The sequence below is a fragment of the Paramormyrops kingsleyae genome, chromosome 7 (assembly GCF_048594095.1).
Source record: "Paramormyrops kingsleyae isolate MSU_618 chromosome 7, PKINGS_0.4, whole genome shotgun sequence".
NCBI lineage: Eukaryota > Metazoa > Chordata > Actinopteri > Osteoglossiformes > Mormyridae > Paramormyrops > Paramormyrops kingsleyae.
Genome location: NC_132803.1, coordinates 27,598,969 through 27,621,481, shown reverse-complemented (window position 1 = coordinate 27,621,481; position 22,513 = coordinate 27,598,969). Strand labels below are relative to the sequence as shown.

At 42.7% G+C, this 22,513-nt stretch overlaps 2 protein-coding genes across 6 annotated transcripts; one reads left to right on the top strand and one right to left on the bottom strand.

Moving 5' to 3' along the window:
• Window positions 1–62: 62 nt before the first annotated feature.
• On the bottom strand, window positions 63–6,734 carry wdr45 (WD repeat domain 45). 2 transcript variants are annotated; one of them, XM_023838000.2, is made up of 11 exons: window positions 6,596–6,734; window positions 6,280–6,414; window positions 5,717–5,791; window positions 5,312–5,416; window positions 4,969–5,074; window positions 4,747–4,841; window positions 4,559–4,638; window positions 2,985–3,193; window positions 2,558–2,659; window positions 1,756–1,901; window positions 63–390 (listed from the first exon to the last, which is right to left on the bottom strand). In XM_023838000.2, the coding sequence occupies exons 2-11, from the start codon at window positions 6,326–6,328 to the stop codon at window positions 281–283; spliced, it is 1,077 nt and encodes a 358-aa protein (XP_023693768.1). In that variant the 5' UTR covers window positions 6,329–6,414; window positions 6,596–6,734; the 3' UTR covers window positions 63–280. The 2 variants fall into 2 exon arrangements, with proteins under 2 accessions (XP_023693768.1, XP_023693767.2); XM_023837999.2 differs by having other exon boundaries at window positions 6,280–6,371.
• A 2,953-nt stretch (window positions 6,735–9,687) lies between these two features.
• On the top strand, window positions 9,688–20,730 carry trim69 (tripartite motif containing 69). 4 transcript variants are annotated; one of them, XM_072714679.1, is made up of 7 exons: window positions 9,688–10,464; window positions 10,987–11,082; window positions 12,726–12,872; window positions 13,365–13,598; window positions 14,535–14,557; window positions 14,799–14,914; window positions 19,757–20,730. In XM_072714679.1, the coding sequence occupies exons 1-7, from the start codon at window positions 9,958–9,960 to the stop codon at window positions 20,299–20,301; spliced, it is 1,668 nt and encodes a 555-aa protein (XP_072570780.1). In that variant the 5' UTR covers window positions 9,688–9,957; the 3' UTR covers window positions 20,302–20,730. The 4 variants fall into 4 exon arrangements, with proteins under 4 accessions (XP_072570780.1, XP_072570782.1, XP_072570779.1 ...); XM_072714678.1 differs by having other exon boundaries at window positions 9,690–10,464; window positions 14,796–14,914; XM_072714681.1 differs by lacking the exon at window positions 12,726–12,872 and having other exon boundaries at window positions 9,689–10,464.
• The last annotated feature ends 1,783 nt before the right edge of the window (window positions 20,731–22,513 follow it).

The window sequence follows — 22,513 nt, the reverse complement described above, 5'->3', positions numbered from 1 at the left end:
CGTTCATGTACACATACACATACAACACATACAACTACAACGAATGACAAGGAGCCAGCTGATACTTATAAAACATTCTTTATTCTTTACAGAGGACATTTGTTTAAATATGATTACATACAAACTATGACTTAAAAGCACCCTCATTCACCCATATCATTCTCGTATACAATCGCACACTTTCCCTTCAGTCGTTAATTTTTTTTTTAAACTGCTGCTTCACATTTCCATCCTTAGCCCTAATCAACAGATTCCTTCACATGATTCTCCATCTCCACACTCAGAAATCGTCGTCGTCACAAATATCCAGATAGACGTCGAAAGCCTCGCGGTTGCAGTTTCCATCTGGGGTGAAGACGTACTTATGGAATGTCCCATCCACACAAATGGCTACGCCATGTTTGGGAAGGCAGAGAGAGAAAAAAGGAAGGAAGGAGTAAAGAAAGGAAGGAAGAAAAAAAAAATGAATTCCCAGTAACCTCCACTTGCCTGGAAACCTTAAAATTAATGTGTTCCAAGAACGAACTTGAGGTGCAGTGAATCATCAGATTGGTCTTGTTCGGCTAGGATGCAACCGATGTATCCTTGATGTTTGTGGAGAAGCAAGACCAACATCTGAGGATTTTTACTGTCCTCTGTACTTGTGTTCTTAGTTTTGGGACTGGTATTCGGCTATGGAATGTGATGTAAAACAGGTACAGAACAACACAAGTACGGTCAAGTATGCATATTGAGATTCACCCAGGGCTACCAGCATGCTGTGTAGTGAGGCTGCAGTAAGTACACTGCCCTTAAGTACTATGACAGGGCTACCAGCATGCTGTGTAGTGAGGCTGCAGTAAGTACACTGCCCTTAAGTACTGTGACAGGGCTACCAGCATGCTGTGTAGTAAGGCTGCAGTAAGTACACTGCCCTTAAGTACTGTGACAGGGCTACCAGCATACTGTGTAGTGAGGCTGCAGTAAGTACACTGCCCTTAAGTACTATGACAGGGCTGCCAGCATGCTGTGTAGTGAGGCTGCAGTAAGTACACTGCCCTTAAGTACTATGACAGGGCTACCAGCATGCTGTGTAGTGAGGCTGCAGTAAGTACACTGCCTTTAAGTATTGTGACAGGGCTGCCAGCACTGTGCATTGAGGCTGCAGTAAGTACACTGCCCTTAAGTATTGTGACAGGGCTGCCAGCACTGTGCATTGAGGCTGCAGTAAGTACACTGCCCTTAAGTACTGTGACAGGGCTACCAGCATGCTGTGTAGTGAGGCTGCAGTAAGTACACTGCCTTTAAGTATTGTGACAGGGCTGCCAGCACTGTGCATTGAGGCTGCAGTAAGTACACTGCCCTTAAGTATTGTGACAGGGCTGCCAGCATACTGTGCAGTGAGGCTGCAGTAAGTAAACTGCCCAGAAGTACCGCAACAGGGCTGCCAGCATCCTCTGCAGTGAGACTGCAGTAAATAAGTACACTGCCCTTAAGTACCGCAACAGGGCTGCCAGCATCCTCTGCAGTGAGACTGCAGTAAATAAGTACTCTGCCCTTAAGCACCGCGACAGGGCTGCCAGCATGCTGTGCAGTGAGGCTGCAGTAAGTACATGGCCCATAAGTGACAGGGCTGCCAGCATGCTGTGCAGTGAGACTGCAGTGAATAAGTACACTGCCTGCAAGTACTATGACAGGGCTGCCAGCTGTGAGTACACTACCCCTATGTACCACAGTGAGTGTTAGTGTGTAAGTACACCATCCAAAGCTGCATACCTATAACGGAGTTGACATTCTTGGAGGTGTTCTTCCCGAAAGCGCAGATGCAAGCACATTCGGCTGGCACGGTGAAACTCGCAAGGGACCATTGACTGTCCACATACTGGCTGATCACGGGGCCCACCTTTCCCACACGAGCCAGCCTGTCAGAAATGAGAAAATTATGTTCTATAAAATTTCAAACAGCCAAAGGAAATCACACCTTATGGAACAAATCTCCATGAGCAAATGAACGTAGGGTGTGCAACAAGATATTATGTAATAAAACCACATTATGTAACAACTCAACAAAATGTTACAAGTTTATTGCCTACATAATTTTTTATTGCAACATTACCGTATTACTTTTACAGTTGCCAAAAATGGGCATCAGTGTGTTTTTGTAATCTGTTTTGGGTGACTATTGCTTCTCAGTGACAGAACAGCAGGAAAAAGTTCAAATAAAGAACTTCATAGAAAATAATGAGCTGCTTTGATCACTCGTTAATTTATTAATCACATTACAAACTATTTTAGTTACAAAGGGTTTTAAGAAACACTCATTAATCAACAGATTATCTTAAGTACAAGATAATGACTTAGCATCATGAAGCTTTAGGGAAATGCATCCTTGAAAATTTACCTAAATTTATCTAATGAAAATTTGTAACATTTTGTTGAAGTATTACATTATGCGTTGTTACACAGTATGTGAGAACACATTGTGTAATGATGGCAAAATATGTGATTAAAGTTTGCAACATTTTGTCAAGTTATTACATAATGCAGCAGTATTACATAATGTGACATGGCATCTTACGCGGAGCGGCGGTTGAGTTTGGTGTCTTTCAGGGCAAATATGTGGACAGTTCCTTTATCACTGGAAGCACAGAGGAAAGACGAGTCATGGCTGAAATTGATGCTGCAAAACAGATGGAACAGGCCAGATTAGTACGACGTGCACATCCTCATACTGTTATATTTGATTTTTATATCCCGTGTTTAATAGCAGAAAACACAAAGGGCAATTGTGAATCCATGAACCAGTTAACTAGCTAGGAAAATGCCCAGGCACTCAAGAAGGTGAGAGAAGTACAAAACAGAAGGTTTTCACTCATTAATAAGTATGAAAACAAACACGGTCACATGACTATCTCCATTTATTCTGCGCTTAAAGCTACACCGCAACTAATATGGCCTCGCTATGGTGTCTGCAGCACATCAGAGAATCCCTCCGGCCTCCTCACCAGTACAGAGTGGCTGGGTCAGTGCCCCGCCGCAGTTCCACCAGCTTGTCCCGAGTGGTGGTGTCGAATAGTCGGATAAGGGTGCCCTTCCGGGAGGCCGAGGCGGCCACGCTTCCTGGCTGGTTCAGTGCCAGGCAGGCAATCTCGCTCTGGTGGGCGTTGATGGTGAAGGGGGCTGAGGACGTGCCTGGCTTAGTGTTGGAGAGGTCCTGGGTGATGAAGGGGAGAAGTGGCGTGATCCTCTTTCCTTGTAGAGCCAAAGATTTGAGAGCAGCTGAATATCCTGGGAAAGCTGTCTTCCTCTATAAGTTATTAACGTGTTACTGTTGCCTTCAAAGCTGACCATTCATTCTTAACCCTCAGTCAGATTTTCTAAGCATTAAATAGAGGTGGTGTGTGGCTGTGCGAGTTGGGAATCTGTGCTTCTGTCCGCAAGGTTGCTGGTTCAAGTCCCACAGCTGGCAGAATAATCATATTACCAATGGGGCCTAGAGCAAGTATCTTAACCCCAATGCAAGGGGGTTAAAAATGGGTGATCCTGTGCTATCAACTGTATACACACATGGGCAAAGAACTGGGCCAAACGCTAACTACACAACGCTAAGCTTTGGCCCATTTTTTCCCTAGGAGTGTATGTGTGTTAGTGGTGTGTGATACTACATGATTTGGTATTGATCCGATACCAAGTAAATACAGGGAAAGTATCGCCGATACGATACCAATATCGATACTTTTTAATAATTAAGGTGGATGCAGCATCAAATAGCTGAATTAACTTTCATTACTTTTAAGTGTTTCTGTGATTTTTTTATTAATTAGTTAAAACCCAGGACAGAATTTGGGCAAAGTTTATAAGAAAATAAATACTGTAGCGCGGAGGTACTGGCGAGCAGCGCGGCATGTTGGACTGATGCCAGCTTGTAAATAGTTCTCAGTAATTACTTGTGTGATTATAAAGGTGTTGTTTGTTATGTCATGTATAGTGGTTAATGTTTATTGTTGTACATAGTGTGTGTGTATGTGTGTGCGCTCACCGTGTGTATGAGGAGTAAATGGGGTGACGGGCACGGTGGGCAGTGCCAGTGTGTGGGTTGTAGTAGTCCGGGTGTAATACACTCCATCTGGTGATTAAACCTCCAACTATCTCTGCTGTTTAATTATTGCGAGCATGGCTCAGTGACCCACTATTACAATACTTCATTATAAATATTGTACTGTGTGTGTGTATGCATGTGTGTGTGCGTGCGCAAGTGAGCCTGTTTGCTTGCCTGGCACCGCTGAGTCACATGACAGCTAGCGCAATTGAGAGCAGCAGTGCTTACACAGACAGCCGCAGTGCATTCAGGAGAGAAATTGAAACTGAAGTATCAATCTCATTAAACTGGTATTGATCAATATCAACATTATTATCGATATTAACGATACTTAGATCAATCCGCCCACCACTAATGTGTGTCTTGTACCAATTGCAAATAAAAGTATCTGAACTCTGTATAACCACACATTCAGTATGCAAACCCAGTGAATGTTTTATAGCTGCCCCCCACTGAGCTCCTGATCTCTGACTCCCTCACCACTAGCTGAAGGCTGCCACATTTGTGTCCAGGGAAGACCAGCAGCTGCTTCTCCAAGCTGGGGCACAGCTCACACAGGCCTGCCAGGCAAAGAGGAAGAGTGAGCCCAATCAGGCCAGCCCTCCCCAAGGACTGGCTCACTACCTCAGGTCCGCATCGTTGTGATAATCTCGCTGCGAGTGACGCACCTTTCGGATTGTCCCGGGTGTCAAACTCAAACAGCTTGACAGGGTCGTCAGGGAAACTGTACACGTAGATCCTGTTCTTCAGGACAATAATAATCCTTCAAATTCATGAGTGAAAGACAAAGATAACGTAAGTATATTGATGCAATATAGAGCAGGAAATCTTTACAATCAAGTGCCACTTAGGAGGAGTCAGGGATAATTGAAGTGACAAAGGGGACTCACTTGTCATGCCTCATTAAGACAGACAGCACCGGCTTAGTGAAGGTGAACTCCAATACCAGTTTGTCCTTGGAGTCTCGGCACTCCCGAGCATCATCCCAGATAAGCACTGTGCGTACAAAAGGGGGAGGCAGACCATGGTTAGCAACATCTGCCATGAGCACAATAAAGACAAGGAAGCATACAGATGCAGAATGCATACGTTTTGAAAGAATTTACACAAAGTCTTTTCACGGAGCAGACATTGTTCTGGGAGGCCACTCAGAGAAAGCTGAAAAGAGGTTGAGCAGCCCAGTATAAATATACAAGCAGAACAACATCAGATAGACACACTACTTACACCCACCTGAGATCTCTGAGAATTTCGGGTTGACACCTCCTCCCACGATGGCAAGCAGGTTGGAGCGATGCAGCATGGAGCAGAGCGCCACGCTCCCTACCTGCTCATGATCTGCGATGTAACACGTGCCGGCATGCAGAAAGCACACACACAGGAGACAACAATACTGACTCTGAAACTAATATTCTGACAACAGCAGCTGCAAGCCCAGACAAGGCACATGAACAACAGACACGCCAGAGACTGAAGAACAGCCAATATGTATGCACTAATTAAGGACCAGAGGGGGAACAAGTATAATATATTCACACAATATACTTTTCCTAAATTGTTTCAGTACCTACTCTATGGTTCAAGGTGTTGGAGGTGTTTTAAACAGGTACTTTGTAAAACTGGCAACTGGCATGTTACCTAGGTGACCCTTCTCCATTAGGGGTTCCACATTGTAAATCCTGACTCCAGTTTCCATGGCACAGCAGAAACAACCTGTGACAGGGGCAGCATTTTAAAGTGACAGCAAACAGCAGATTTTACATCTATGTTGATTTGATTAGCAAATGATTGTGTCCAGAGCACCAGAGAGGGGGGTTGGCCAGGATCCATGGAGCAGTTATGGTTAATGGCATTAGTTAAAAGCCCAATGGTGATGTGATTACACTGCCAGCCTGGGGTTTGAACCCACAACCTTCTGGATACAAACACTGATCCCTAACCTGGTGAGATACATACCAAAATGGCAATAGCCATTCACTTATGACAGTGATTAAGCTGCGTCTGACTGCGTAATTACATAAATATTCAGAACGGTACGTCTTTAAAGGCAAACATCCCCAAAGCAGACAATCGTGTGATCAGTGCAGGTCCTACATAAAATGCAAAAAAAAATATATATATATATATATATCGGGGCATGGGATTCATTACAAGAGTCCATCAATTAAGACAAGACCTAGCGAAATTATCTTTTAACTTACTCTGATCTTGGTTAAACTGCAGACTGTTGACTCCTCTTTGCTGAGCCATGGCTGGTACCGTGTGTCCTGCTGTGCTGGCGGCTCTTAATTATCTAGCGAAATTAGCCACAACACTCCTTATTGCATTGCTACACCCTGCAAAGAAAGATAACAGCTAATACAAGCAAGAATAACATTAAATTAATCATCGACGATCACGGCATTGTTACTTGAACTGTTGTCAACTTCAACACAAAACATTTACTAAACAGCAAACGTGCTAGCAAACGTTTGAGGGCTAACTGCGACAGTAGCTGCCGATACTAACACTGCTTACCATTGAATATTTAAAACAATATCGTACAATATTATATATGGTTTACATATAGTTATTAATTTTTGCGCAGTGGGCGCACTCAAAGAACATGACAAGGATAGCGTTGTTATTGTTGTCGTCGTTGCGGATGACGTAATGAAAGCGCTACTAGTTTACGGCCAGAAACTGCCAAAAAGGGTGCGGCGCTGTCGCGAAGAATTATAAGGGAGTTATACGGTTTTTATTAGGGGTATTTGTTGAATGATGCTGCTGGTTATAAAACGCTTTTTAAATGTAATTGTGAGAATGGACTGAAATACAGTTTGACTGCACTTAAATTGACTGCCCCCTTTTTCTTTGTAGTCAAAAATATTAATTAAAATGTTAATTTTGTTTTCTTTTTTTTGTTTTGTTTTACCTTACGGCAACATCGTCAATATTATATTGGTTTCTCCGATAGTATGAAGATTATAATTATGCGATTAGTGAACCTTAATTGACTTGTGGATCCGCTATTTGAAATGTTTTAGTAAAAATAGATCAAATATTCATATTTTTTACATTGCCGGTGTTCCAATGTAGTTATAATGAGAGAATACTTTCGAGAGTCAGATTTTCCATGCAAGAAACAAAATATATGTGAGACATTATAACCAAAACATACTAGCACTAGACGAAACTATTTTTCTATAACGTGTCTAGTCAGGGTGGCCAGTAAACATCCTGTAGTATAAAAAAAAAATCCTGGATATGCTTCTTCTCTGGCTTCCAGGAAAGTGGAAAAACATGAGGTATGATTTTGATCTGGAAATCTCCCTCTACCCAAAGCCACTGTAGTGGAGAGTGGTCCTCAGAAACCACAGCAAATAGGCTGACGTCCAAGGAAGCGTGGGTGATCTCAAGACATTCCTAAATCATTTTGAATAAAACACACCACTGGCAAATCATTATAGCCTCAGTTATATTACATGATCTCTCCTTTCGTAGTTCCACAACTGGGCCTTATCCCTAATGATTGAGGACTTAGCTGTTCCAGACTGGGGAGAGGTATCAAGGTGCCGCAAAAATTTTGGCCTTAGTCAAAGCTTATTGTATTAGGCTCCCAACCCAGACCAATCCAATCTTGTTCCAAATTTTTAGGGCCACTGTCACCCAGGGCCCTTGGAATCATCCTTACGCCCCTCCCCCCATTTGCCAGTGGTTATTTAATCTCTTCTCATTGGGTTAATATTGGTATTTATTGTCAGACACACAGTAATCCCATCTGCTGAAGCTGTCTGGCTTTTCTGGGTTCTTGTCACATTAAGATTATGTGGCACTTCAGTGATCAGCCTCTCTAGCTATTTAGCACTTTATTATTCTTTAGTAATGTTCTTTCTTACATTATTAAGAATGTGAATACAATCATCTATTCAAATGTGTTTACTAACCAATGTACATTATTACTAGCAGTATTTCTGCTTATTTTGTCTCAACAGTGTTTAAATTGTATACTCGGGCAAGGGCAAAACACATTCTTTATACTTTTGTCGATGGCAGTTAAAAGGATTCTGATTCTGAATCTGATTCCGATTTATATGTTCAGCCACAGCACAACCACACAATGATCATTTAGTCCAACCATCTGTCTTCCAATCACTCATCCAATACTGGGTCACAGGTACATCATTTAGTGGCTCTGTGACACAATCACAAAAATATGGCATTGTATAAAACAACAATCAATCTCTAACACTGAAGAAATGAAAACGAGCTGTGGATTTGGGAAATGTGTTCTCCGATCAGCCTCAGTTCAGTAAGGAATGAAATTCTGCTCCAGCGTGATATGGTTTATTTTAAACCCTTCATTTTCCCATGGGTGGAGCTTCCTGTTGAAAGTGTTGGAGATGATCCAACCCTGTTTGTATGGTCTAAGAAAGCTGAGGAGAAGGTTTGTGTAGATGCTTATGAATGTGTTGGTATATCTGTGTATGTATCTATATTAGTGTATGTGTCTGTATGTATGTTGGCAAATTTTGGGGAAAATGTGTCTCTAGGAACAGAGTGACTGCCAAAAAGATGAATAAAAAAATATTTGTTTTGTGTATTTCTCGTCTGTTTTGAATTTTGCTGGAATGGGGTCAGGGATCATTGATCACATTGAAATTAGTGGGAAGTCCCCGTGACGACAGAAATGCAAACATATGTGCGTTTGTCTGTAAGCGTGGGTAGCTGTATGTCTGCTCATGCTTTGGTATGTGTGAGCATGTGGGTGCCAGTGTCTGTCTGCTCATGGTATGTGTGCGTGTATCTGGTCTGTCTGTATGTGTGTTGCCAGAAATCATTTAAATAATTTGTGAGTGATTCATCCAGCTGAGCAGCTGGCATCGTCAATCACTGCTGATCTACTCAAGCAGTCTCATCTTTTAGCGTTTCACTGTTCACCTCCTCCGTCCAGCTTTTCAAACCAAAATCTTTTGTCCAATGGCCATGTAATCTAGATCTCTATGGCTCTTTTTGTCATATATCTTGTTGCCTAGTCTGCAGCAAACATGCCAATAAGCATTCTATTGTACTCAGTAATTGTACAAGTCCAAATAACAATAAACTTTTTGAATAGTCAAATCTGTTTGGCATTCCTAGCCATCCCTTTCTGTCTTTCATTCCTACGGCCGATTCCTTTGACATTCATGCAGTTAATAAGCCAAAGGGCCTTTGGAGTGGTCTCTGTCGCTAACAAAATGGCAGATCAAACAGCTGTCTGGGGGAGTTGAAGACTCTTATCGCTTTGTGCTGCAAAACAACCGCATTAAGGGTGCGATTAGACAAACGAAGAAAAGAGGAAACATCTGAGTTAGTTCTTGTACACACACACACACAAGCACATGCACCAACCATTTTATGGCATTTAAACGCTATAAGATACATATATAGCTGAGCCCCAGCTGGGTATCTGGTTTCAGATTGACCTTGTTGGCTGGACTGTACAAACCACACACCCTTTGTAAACAAATACTCCAAGGAGAGACTGGCTCAGGCCCAGTCTTAATTTCCTGACTAGAACCTCATGTCAGGAAGGCTGGGAAAGGGGGGGTGGGGGGGTGGGTAGCTTTATCTTATGGTCCCACCCCTTTCCTTCCTTAGACTCAGCAGGAAGGCCAAGTCTGGATTGGCTCACTGCAGCCAGAGCGGATAAAGAAGGGAGAGAAGGAGAGAAGAGAAGAGCAGACGGCAGGAGGAGCGGGATCAGCAAACGCTGACAGCAAAGCAAAGAGAGCAACAGGCATTAAAGAAAACGCAGTCGTGCACAGTGAGAGAGAGAGAGAGGGAGGGAGAGGCAAGGGAGAGGAGAGTAAAGAGCACCAAACGCTGTGTGGAATTTTCTGCCTGGAGGACCAACAACCATGGCTGCCCGATCTGTGAAGGGCCGGGCACAGCGGCTAAGCAAGGATCTGACCTGCTCCATCTGCCTGGACCTTTTCAAGAAGCCGGTGTCCCTTCCCTGCGACCATACCTTCTGCAGAGCATGCATAGCTGGCTTTTGGTCCAGACCTCCACGTCTGGGGCAGGACCAGGCTCAGGACCAGGGCCAGAATCCTAACTCCAACCAGTGCGGGGTCACCGTGGCCTCCTGTCCCCAGTGCCGGGAGGTCTTTCCTAGCCAGAGCTGCCGGCCCAATCGTATTGTGGCCAGCATCGTGGAGAGCTACTGCCAGGGTCTGGAAGAGGGGGAGAGTCTTGGCACGGGACGGGCGGCTGCAGAAGCCATGCCGCAGTGCGCCCGGCACCAGGAAGACCTCAAGCTCTTCTGCGAAGATGACCAGGAGCTGGTGTGCCTAGTATGCGGCGTCTCCCAAGAACATAAGAGCCATACACTGGTCTGCATCCAGGAAGCACAGCAAAGATGCAAGGTGAGGTGGCTGGGTGGTTGAGGAGCACATGTGTGAGAAGGAGTTGACGTCTTAGTCATCATCTGCATGCTAAAAGCTTTTATAGCCTTTTTAGATATTTGTCGTTATGTTACCTAAGTGTCCATTGATTTAGCAGCATAAGCACTGATGCTAAATTAAACTGTTTTTGAATTTGATGTTGAGAGAGGAAGAGCAATAAACAATTAAACTTGTTTCCAGTAGTTTAGACAGGAAGCTTACATCCTTATTTTGCTCCATCTTTTTTTCATGTGCTGGGATATTAACCTGCTTTGCTGTGGTTTATTATTCAAATGGTTGAAACGCAGCCAACCAACTGCAGATTCTGTTCCACAACATATATTTCAGTTGGCAGAAAACTTCCTGGGGGATATTTTATGAGACCAGACAGTCTGAGTTGCTGAGCTAACTTCTGCACATACGTTCACCCCAGGCTAACAGGATTATCTCCCTGTGTGAGTTACTCGCCTGGTCATGATAGTGGCGTTGGCTTCTATTGTCCAGACTACTCTGAGCAACTCCATCTCCGCCCTGCGTACCGAGTTGAGCACTGCCTTGGAATGTGAGAGGGAGATTGAGGAGGAGGTGAAGAAGCTAAAGGTGAGACCTGTCTCTCTATTGCTCCACCTATCTGCCTGACTATAAGAATCTACAGGTGAGACCTACTTATTTTTTGCACCACCTGTCTGTCTAACTATAAGAATGTACAGGTGAGACCTACCCCTCTATTGCTCCACCTGTCTGTCTAACTATAAGAATCTACAGGTGAGACCTACCCCTCTATTGCTCCACCTATCTGTCTAACTATAAGAATCTACAGGTGAGACCTACTTATCTTTTGCTCCACCTGTCTGTCTAACTATAAGAATGTACAGGTGAGACCTACCCCTCTATTGCTCCACCTATCTGTCTAACTATAAGAATCTACAGGTGAGACCTACTTATCTTTTGCACCACCTGTCTGTCTAACTATAAGAATGTACAGGTGAGACCTACCCCTCTATTGCTCCACCTGTCTGTCTAACTATAAGAATCTACAGGTGAGACCTACCCCTCTATTGCTCCACCTATCTGTCTAACTATAAGAATCTACAGGTGAGACCTACTTATCTTTTGCTCCACCTGTCTGTCTAACTATAAGAATGTACAGGTGAGACCTACCCCTCTATTGCTCCACCTATCTGTCTAACTATAAGAATCTACAGGTGAGACCTACTTATCTTTTGCACCACCTGTCTGTCTAACTATAAGAATGTACAGGTGAGACCTACCCCTCTATTGCTCCACCTATCTGTCTAACTATAAGAATCTACAGGTGAGACCTACTTATCTTTTGCACCACCTGTCTGTCTGACTATAAGAATGTATAGGTGAGACCTACCCCTCTATTACTCCACCTGTCTGTCTGACTATAAGAATCTACAGGTGAAATCTACCTCTCTGTTGCTTCACCTGTCTGTCTGACTATTATAAGCTACAGATGAGACCTACCAGTCTATTGCCCCACCGGTCTGTTTGATTATAAGAATGTACAAGTGAGACCTATTTATCTATTGCGCCACTTGTATGCTTGACTATAAGAATGTACGGGTGAGACCTTCATCTCTATTGCTCCACCTGTTTGTCTGACTAAAAATCTACAGGTGAGACCTACCACTCTATTGCTCCACCTATCTGTCTGACTATAAGAATATACAAGTGATATACAACCTCTCTATTGCTCCACCTGCCTGACTATAAGAATCTACTGGTAAGACCTACCTCTCTATTGCTCTACCTGTCTGTCTGACTATAAGAGTCTAAAGGTGAGACCTACCTCTCTATCGTTCCACCTACCTGACTATTATAATCTGTTTGTGTTTTATATGTCTACCTAAATTTATGCTCTGCTATGCCTTGCTACCTGCCTTTTTTCTGTGAGTCATGCTGTTTAATCTTCTCTAATCTCTCTTCTTTCCTCTTTCTACTCAAACACTGTTCACTTTACCTGCAAAAAAATGTTAGCCTATTTAAAGTTAGAGGCACTAAATTTAGTAGATGCTAATTGGTCTGCTAACATTTTTTAAAGTTTGCAAAAACGCTAATCCACTAATGAAAAAGTTAGCTCCTGTCCACCAATGGCAAATATACAGCTCTGACTTCTGGTTTATAGGTTCTAAAAGGGTATTGTTCCATAATTGTGTGAAAAGAGGTGTGTCACTTTTTTACGAGATTTCTTCACCAAAATCTTCTTCCTTTCACAGCAAATTCCACCTCATTCTTGCTACCTCATTCTCTACCTCAGCCTCAACTTCTTCTGTCCTTCCCTCAACCACTTTGTGCAAAACCCAACAAAGAAATTGGGGCACTTTTTCGAAACTCTCCTCAGGCCGTCTTACCATCGTCAGGAGGTACCATCGTCATGGTATGACTGTTGGAGAACACTAGAACGGGAAACCACAAGAAACATACATATGTAATGTTGGAAAATAAGACACAGAGCTCATATTACTTATAAATACATAAGAATATCAAAAGAGGGTGGCAGGACATTTAGCTTGTGTTATTCCTAAGAATGTGTAAATATAAAGAGCAAAACTTGAAGAGTGTTATATAGGTGAGGAGGAAATTCCGCCTGTATTAATGGATCTGTGATCTTACCACATTTGAACTGGAATGAAGGTCATTCCAACTCCCAGGAAACTTCTGCAAAGAAATATTTTCTTTGTTCTGACCAAATCTGGTCAGCAGTTAGATTCCATCTGTGGTCTCATGTTCTGTATCCAACCCTCTGAACTTATTGAGACACTCTCATAGTGGGATTTAGCACTCGTGAACTCACAGACAGCCCCTGCTGGATGCCTTTGGCTCTTGTCCCGCTCATGGCTGATTTGGGTACACAGGACCACACCGCAGACCTGAAGCAACGTATCGAGGCCCAGTTCAGCGACCTGCACCAGTTCCTCTACCAGGAGGAGAAGATGCTCCAGGTGAAGCTGAAGACGGAGGAGCGGCGTGAGCTGATCCGCCTGGATGAACACCGCGCTGTGCTGAATGTGGAGATCTCCCAGCTCCGGAGATCCCTGGCTGAGATTGAGGACAGGCTCAAGGAGCGAGACCCGTACCAGCTGCTCAAGGTGAGGGACTTCCAGATCTCCAAAGAAGGGGAGACTAAAGCCTTGAGCTGGAAGGGTGAGGCTTTATATATCCATAAAAACAAAGCAATGGCCAGCTGGATGGTTAATGCTTTTCACCAGTAGCCTTTGGGCTTACATCTTGATGTAGTGTCCCAACTGACAGATACGTAGTGATACATCAAAGTAAAATATCGTGATGCTTAGTATGTGATTAGGATAATTAGTAGATGATTAAGGTGATGGATAGATGGCAATAGTAGGTAAGTATAGGGCTGAATGAATTATCTAGGTGCATTGTAGGTGGTCAGTGTGCTGCATATTTCACATCACACTTGGATAACTAGGTAGTGAGGGAGTTGTGTGGCTCAGCTGCTTAAGCTACTGGGCCTGTAATCAAAAGGTCACTAGGTCAAGCCCCAGTTTCAGCAGAATAGGCTGAAACTCTGGTGGGCCCTTGAGTAAGGCTCTTAACCACCTCACTCCCTGTGAGGAATGCCATAAGAATGGCCTGACCCTGTACAGTATGTAGACCACAAGCTTCATGTTGAACTGTGTAAATAAAAGATCATCTCAGGGTAATGGTGTTAATGGTGAGTGCACTGTGAAACACAGCCTCCCAGTAATCCTATTTCACTTTACAAGTGGAATATTTTTACGGCACCAGAAATCTGAAATTTATTATACTCATCAGTCTTCTTGCTGTAGCATGACACATTGAGATGTTTGCTTTGGGGTTCTTGGGGTGTGTTTGAGCGGCGTTATGGAGACTATGATGCAACTGGAGTGCAAAAACACGGAGCGGGGATTTCCATACAGCTGGAACTGGCCCAGAGGGAGGATGTGAAGTGCTCAGGCCGCTGATGTAATGTGGAAAATAGCCCCTTCCACTACTGGCTCTTACACCCCCCCCCCCTCTTTTTTCCTGTCTCCAAACAGAATGCCAAGGCCCTTCTACAAAGGTGAGAAAAAGTGGGGTTTTATCAGGACCCAGGTAGAATTATTTTCAGATTACAAACAATGTGGAATGGGCTTCTTTTCAAAGCATGTTGATGAAAGGTTTTAGGTTTGATGCATCAAAGCAGAGTTACAAAGACACTCCCTACAGACCAGTGGGACTATTTAGAGAATCCCACCTCGAATTTGTTTCCATGTCTTGTTTCTCACGCGCTGCTCTCACATATGTTCCAACTCACTCAGTAGGCAGCCTGTGAAGTTCGAGAGGCCCCCTCTTACGCCACCGAATCTGTGTGAGGGCCGCTTTGCGGGACCGCTGCAGTACCGCGTCTGGAAGTCACTGAAGGGAATCCTGTACCCAGGTACTGTCACGTGACATGCATTGCTCACTGGGGCCAGCAGGGGGCACTGCAGTAATACACTTCAGTCCTCCGATTGCCTCACCAGTTATAAATAGACCAAGCACATATTTGTAAACTACATAAGATGTGTTTAATATAAATGTCAAATGATGAGTCTGTGCCATTTGGAGCTTGGGAAACAGATAATACTGCTGACCTAAATAGAAGATAAACACAATTACTTCCTTCCTTGTGTTTATATGTAATTGAGGAAATCGTTTTTCTGACTTGATGCAATCCTCTTCATGTTGTATTCAAAAGGACTTTCCAGAGGAAAGGCATGGTTGCCAGGGGCGATTGTGATGTAAAGGAAACTCAATTTTATATCCAAGACTTCAAACCTTCCGCTCCGTTGAGGTCACTGTGTGCTCCTCTGTAATTTTACGGGGCCATGGGACATTTTGAGGTTAAATCACGGCCATTCATTCACTTCACAGGTACTTCATAATATGACACTGACTGCTGTTTCTCGACTGCACCCCCCACACACGCACCCACTTTCTAACGCTTTATCCCACATCCCCACCATCTCTTCCAAAGACCCAACAGGCATTGTGCTTCCCCATTTGTGTTGAAGGCCTTTTCGTTTCTGACCCTGAAATAATTTGGAGTATAATTGGTCTTGGTTGTGGGCCTAATATAATATGCCCTCTAGTGGCACCTTGTGGGTGAGGGCAAAAATTATCCAGGTTGGCGATGGTAAAAGGTGTTGAATTGTGAGGAGGGGTACTTAATATTATAAGATGGACAGTTTAAAGGGGGCCCTGCAGCTGCATATTTCCTCTCTTAATGGGGGTGCCAGGACCCCCCCCCCCACCCCAGATACTCCTCAATTCATACACTGATGCTGTTCCCTTCTCTGCCCTGTCTTACATGCTGCTTGAGGTTTCCCGTCTGATCAGGTCTGGAATATTGGAAACGTAAATGTTTTGGTCTCTTTTGATCTGTTTTTGGTTTGTGCCCCCTAGTGGTGCAGTTATCTTTACAGCGTTATTTACTACAAGCACTGAAACAGCAAGTGAAGTACAATATACAGTGGTACCTCAGTTCTCAAACTCATTAGAACTCGAATTTCTTAAAAGTCGAACCAACCAGTTAGAAAAAAAATTACCTAGAGCTCGATCTGAATCTCAGAAGACAAACCGTGAACGGCAACCTAAGATAACTTGTACGTGCGGGGAAATGAGTCACGCGGCACGTCTCTCAGCGGGAACAAAGGGTAACGCTTCAGTCTCAGCCTCGCATTTGCTGTGATAGCATCATGCATGTTTACACTAACTGAATACATATATTTAGACAGTAAAAATACATTTAGACAATGATAGACAGTAACAGTAATTATTATTATATAATAAAATACATTTAAAAATAAAGATTTCTTATTAATTATTTTAATATTAATAATAAACCATTAATACATTTAATTATAATAATATTGTTGTGCCGAGCAGGGACGGAACGGAGACAAAGGCGCAGACGTCAGGGTATCGGGGAATACGGGGTTTATTTACAGGTAAGGCAGGCAAAACGCAGACAGACAATACAATGACTGGACTGGGGAAACAAACTGATGCCTTGTCCACACGTACACGGGTATATTTTAAAACGGTGTTTTTCCTCCTCCGTTTAAAAAAAAAATCCCTGTCCACACGAACATTGTCTTCTAAAAAATTGAAAATTGATTAACGGGGTGGCACACGGAAGGAGCGGACGATCGGGGCAGGACACATTGTTTTTTTTAACTTTACACATTGAGGTCTACAAACTCAAATAGCCTAATTGTCGGTGTTTGTTACAGAGCACCCAATGTAGCTGCTGAGGAAAGCAGATTGTTATACAGTGATATTAGGATTATGAGCAATAAAAATGATGTGGTAGTTATGGGTGATTTTAATCTACCGGGGATGCAGTGGGACATTGTTGCTGGCTCTTCTGAAAATGAACTTGACATGGTGGAATTAGTACAGGATTGTTTTTTTACTCAGTTTGTTAACACCCCTACCAGGGGAGATGCCATTCTTGATCTTGTTTTGTCTAATAACCAGGACAGGATTGGTAAATTAGATGTTTTAGAACCTCTAGACAGTAGCGATCATAACATGGTTAAATTTGAGGTTAAGTTTAGTGCCCGAAGAGCAAAGTCCAAATCAAAAATATATAATGTTAGGAAGGCTAACTTCAATTGTATGAGATTAAAACTAGAAACTGTGAACTGGATGGAGTTAATTAACAAAACTGTTGAAGAGGCATGGGAATTTTTTAAAAGCACATTATTGCAAGTACAAGAGGACTTCATACCTGTTTCTAGCAAGAATAAATCAAGGAAATTGCAACCTAGGTGGTTTAATAGGGAAATAAAGTATAAAGTAAGGAGGAAAAGGGCTTTGTTCCAGAGATGGAAAATAACTGATGATGACATAATAAAGCAAGAGTATCTAAATCTACAGGCTGAATTAAAAAATGACATTAGACGAGCTAAAAGGAATGTCGAAAGGAAGATCGCATTGGAGGCTAAGGATGACGTTAAAAGTTTCTTCCAGTATTTTAACTCTAAAAGAGCTCTAAAAGCTGAAATCACTAATCTGCAGGATAGTAAGGGTCTTATAATTGAAAACGACATTGACATAGTAAATGAGTTCAATGATAGTTTTGCACGGGTATTCACTGTTGAGGACACTAGTAACTTACCAGTTCTTATTACTAATCCAACATCGTCTATAACTAATATATATATAACTGAAGCTGATGTTTTGCAAAGCCTAGCTAAGCTCAAAATAAATAAATCACAGGGCCCTGATGGCATCTTACCTATAGTGTTAAAAGAGATGAGGGATATTATTTGCCGACCCTTAACATTACTGTTTCAAAAATCCTTATCTGAAGGTGTGGTACCTTCTGATTGGAAGCATGCCAACATAACGCCCATTTTCAAAAAAGGGGATAGAAGTAATTTGTCAAACTATAGGCCAATCAGTCTAACTTGTATAACTGGTAAAGTTATGGAGGCTATAATCAAAGAGAAAATGGTAGATTACCTGGACTCAAATAACATTTTGAGGGATAGCCAGCATGGATTTAGGAGAGGTAGATCCTGTTTAACAAATCTGTTGGAGTTTTTTGAGGAAGCTACTCAGGAAGTTGATGATAAGAAGGCCTATGATGTCATCTATTTAGATTTCCAAAAGGCTTTTGATGTTGTTCCCCACAAGAGGCTCTCACTTAAACTCAAAGCGACAGGTATTTTAGGAACTGTAGCGACTTGGATTGATAACTGGTTAACGGATAGGAAGCAGCGAGTAGTTATAAGAGGCTCGATGTCACAGTGGGCCTGCGTTCATAGTGGGGTACCGCAGGGTTCAATTTTAGGACCACTTTTGTTCCTTATTTACATAAATGATATAGACACCAATATATACAGTAAACTGGTGAAATTTGCAGATGACACCAAGGTGGGTGGTGTAGCAGATACTGAACTAGCGGCTCAGCAGCTACAGCGGGATCTTAATTTAATTAGTGACTGGGCTGACACCTGGCAGATGAAATTTAACATAGACAAATGTAAGGTACTCCATGTAGGGAGCAGAAATATAAAGTACAGGTATTTTATGGGACCAACTGAAATAAAGGTGGCTGATTATGAGAAAGACCTTGTTGTGTATGTTGATGCTTCCATGTCTCATTCTCGCCAGTGCGGGGAAGCAATAAAAAAGGCCAATAGGATGTTGGGGTATATCTCCAGGTGTGTGGAGTTTAAGTCAAGGGAGGTAATGCTAAGATTATACAATTCCTTGGTGAGACCTCACCTAGAATATTGTGTACAGGTTTGGTCACCATATCTTAAAAAGGACATAGCGGCCTTAGAAAAGGTGCAGCGTAGGGCCACAAGAATGATTCCTGGTCTTAGAGGAATGTCATACGAGGAAAGGTTATTTGAGCTAAATCTGTTCAGCCTCAAGCAAAGGAGACTGAGGGGGGACATGATCCAGGTCTATAAGATTCTAACAGGTTTGGATGCTGTTCAACCGAATAGTTACTTCAGCATTAGTTCAAATACAAGAGCTCGTGGCCATAGGTGGAAATTAGCGGGAGAACATTTCAAACTGGATTTAAGGAAGCACTTCTTTACACAGCGTGTAGTCAGAGTATGGAATAGTCTTCCTGATAACGTAGTGCAAGCTGAATCCTTGGGTTCCTTTAAATCAGAGCTAGATAAGATTTTAACAACTCTGAGCTATTAGTTAAGTTCTCCCCAAGCGAGCTCGATGGGCCGAATGGCCTCCTCTCGTTTGTATATTTCTTATGTTCTTATGTTCTTATGTTCTTATGTTTGGATACATTTATTTTCTTACTTTACAAATTGCTGTTTTGATAAATGTGCTTAGATGTATTTAGTACAGTACAGTATATGCTCTTGTTTTATCCGATTCATTTTGTGTTTAAATGCTAAAAAAAACATTTAGGTGTAATTTTTTGGGACCGGGAACCGATTAATTGGTTTTCCATTATTTCTTAGGGGGAAAATTCGATCAGAACTCGAACTTTTTAGGATTCGATCCGGAGTTCTGAATGGATTAAGTTCGAGTTCTGAGGTACCACTGTACTGCAATGATATTTCCACTAATCAATAATCAACATTGATCGGATAATTTACTGAGGTCTTTTGGGTTTGGTGGAGCAGTTTGCTCTTTCTGGGTTGTGAAGAAACTGCTCCTTGCGCTTCTTGTGTAGCTTTGTTCTACTTGGACTTACTCAGTAAAATTCTAAAAAAATGGGTTCAGCTCACGACAGTATTCCTTCCTGCAGCTCCAGCAGCCATCACCTTTAACTCCAGCACCGCTAACCCCTGGCTGAGCCTCTCACCCTCCCTCACATGTGTCCGCTACCAGACGTTCCACGCTGGCATGCAGGACAACCCGCAGCGCTTCAACGCGGCCCTGTCCCTGCTGGGAAGCCAGGGCTTCACCCACGGCCGGCACTACTGGGAGATTGAGGTCTACAGCAGCACCGTCTGGACCGTGGGGGTAGCGCGCGAGTCTGTGCCCCGGAAGGGGGTGATTAAGGCTCTTCCGTCTAATGGCTTCTGGACCATCTCTCTGTCCTATGGGGTGCAGTATATGGCAGGCACCTCGCCACCCACTGTACTGTCCCTGGAGGAGCCGCTGTCCCGGATTGGGGTGTACCTGGACTTCAAGCGGGGGCTCGTGTCCTTCTACAATGCCGAGAGCATGGCGCACCTTTATACCTTCCATGAGACGTTCACTGAGACGCTCTTCCCCTACTTCAACCTAGGCTTCCTGGACAAGGTTCATGAGAATGAGCCCCTCAAGGTGTTCCTTCCTAAGGTGTGATTTTAGAACTTCCAGAAAGATTTTTCAGGAACTGCTGCTCCCCCCCCCCTCCCCCCCCCCCACACCCTCCACCGCCATTAAACAAGACCAGGATTGGCTAACTACCACATCAGCTGACCTCAAACATCATGCCCAGCCCTTCACAGGAGAAGGACTTTTATTTTAATCTGTCAGCCTATGTCTAAAATAATTGAAACATGTTCTCATTTGCAAAAGCAAACCATATTCAGTATATGTAAACTACAACATAATATAAGCTCAATATACAGTACATAAGCATTACTATCCGTTAAAATGTTAAAGTATTTAAAATGAGACAACTACATATTATTATTCATGTATTGAAATACAGAACTGTATATATTATAATTGCAATAAGTCTTATGGTTATTACGTAATTCCATAATAAAACCATGCCATATACGGTGACTCTTTGATATCAGATGTTTTGTGCTTGCGATCGCCATTATGGTGTGATTTGAACACAGCAGAGACAGATGAGCTGAGCCTAGGCTTGAGGAAGGTTTGCATGGTCAGTTAGCACCATGATGGCAATACCATTGCTATGTCAGCTGTGTCTTTTATTCATGTGCCTTGGGGCATTAGTCTCCAGTCCTCTTGTGAGTCTGTGAACTGTGCACTGAGGCTGCTGTCAGTGGCCACCAAACAACTTAGCGGAGTCTGTGAATAAAATGTGGCAAGTACAATTTGAATCCTGAGCCCTGTTTCATAAAGCAGGCTTTCTTGCTTAGCTGGATAACTTGTTGGATTTAAGGTAGACTAAGCTAAATATAACTGAACAAAGATTACGTTGATTTACATTGGTGTACCTTATATCAACAAGATACTCGCTTAAGCAAAAAAATCCTGCTTGGTGAAATAGGCCCCAGGGGCACTATTACAGAAACTTTCTATCCTAAGTCAAGATAGAAGCATATAAGATAAAATAAGGGTTTCTCCCAATTTGATAACTGCACAAATCCTGTCTTATCTTATGTCATCCTATCTTATCTCAGGTTAAGAAATCCTAAATACTAAACACAACTCAACTTTTATGTCTTTTACCTAGCAACACTACATTTTTCATGTTGCGGAGCTATTTGGTAAACCATTAATATTGGATTTCTCAAAAGAAAAAAGAAAATCCATACTTAAAAATATAAAAAGAGCACCCATATTTAAAACTAATAATAATAATAATAATAATAATAATAATAATAATAATACAGTAAACCTTTCCACGGTGCGGGGGTTAGGGGTCCAGGCAAGCCCGCAGTTAGCACAAGGGACGGATGGGATGGGTCCCCTTCAGATTCAGAGTGACCTTGATCCGTCCCCCCCCCCACTCACAGGACAAAAAAACAGCATCTGCCATCTTTGCATAAGGAAAAAATATCCTTGGTTCCCCCCCAATTCAAAAATCCTATCTGCGCCACTGGGTCCAGGGCCCCCGCGATCTGGAAGAATCGCGTATTTTTTTTATGTTCCCCTTGGTTCCCATTGCGAGCGAAATTAAAAGATATGAAACACGTGAGATACAAAGATCGCTGCGAGATCACTGACAGATATCGGGTAAGAGGCTGCAGTAAAAATGCCTGGCATTCTCTAAACCAGGACTGTATTTATATTTTATATATTTAAGAGTTATTAAACTTCTTGTGTGTGGTCTGCGGGTTTCGAAAAAATCCCATTTAATGACTTATGTCGATTCCGCGATATATTAAAACCACAATGAGGAAAGTTGCGAAGCAGAAAGGTCGAGTGTAATTATAATATTACCCACACACACACACACATACATACATACTAGTAGCCAAAATTGTGAAAGCCCTTCTAATTTTTAGAGATTGCAGGACTTTATTCATCTGTTGTTCCAGATACTTATTTAATCGTCCAGTGTTTCATATTTGTTAAATTATACATTGAACAATTGAGATAATTAGACATTTACACAATCCTTGGCCGGGCGGAGGCCCCTTTTCTTTCAGCCAGTATGAGGATGCAGTACAATTAATCACCACTAGAGAGGATAACAGTACTGTGATATGGCCGGTGTGTCTCCCAGTTATTCCGTTCAGGGAAGAAGCGCAAAAGATGACATCACCATACTCTAACTTGTCAGTGGGTCTTGACGTGCTTCACCCTGGTTTAATAGAATTTATTTTAGATACCGGACTGCTTAAAAAACCAGCAATGTTTACATTTACAACCC

Excerpts from the sequence above, each read along its gene's own strand:
- trim69 (XM_072714678.1), top strand. The coding sequence starts at position 9,958 with ATGGCTGCCCGATCTGTGAAGGGCCGGGCACAGCGGCTAAGCAAGGAT. Across the intron at positions 11,083-12,725 it reads AGGAGGTGAAGAAGCTAAAG|CAAATTCCACCTCATTCTTG; the intron begins GTGAGACCTGTC and ends TTCCTTTCACAG. Across the intron at positions 14,915-19,756 it reads GAAGGGAATCCTGTACCCAG|CTCCAGCAGCCATCACCTTT; the intron begins GTACTGTCACGT and ends TCCTTCCTGCAG.
- wdr45 (XM_023838000.2), bottom strand. The coding sequence starts at position 6,328 with ATGGCTCAGCAAAGAGGAGTCAACAGTCTGCAGTTTAACCAAGATCAG. Across the intron at positions 5,075-5,311 it reads GAAATTCTCAGAGATCTCAG|TGCTTATCTGGGATGATGCT; the intron begins GTGGGTGTAAGT and ends TTGTACGCACAG. Across the intron at positions 391-1,755 it reads GAATGTCAACTCCGTTATAG|CCATTTGTGTGGATGGGACA; the intron begins GTATGCAGCTTT and ends AACATGGCGTAG.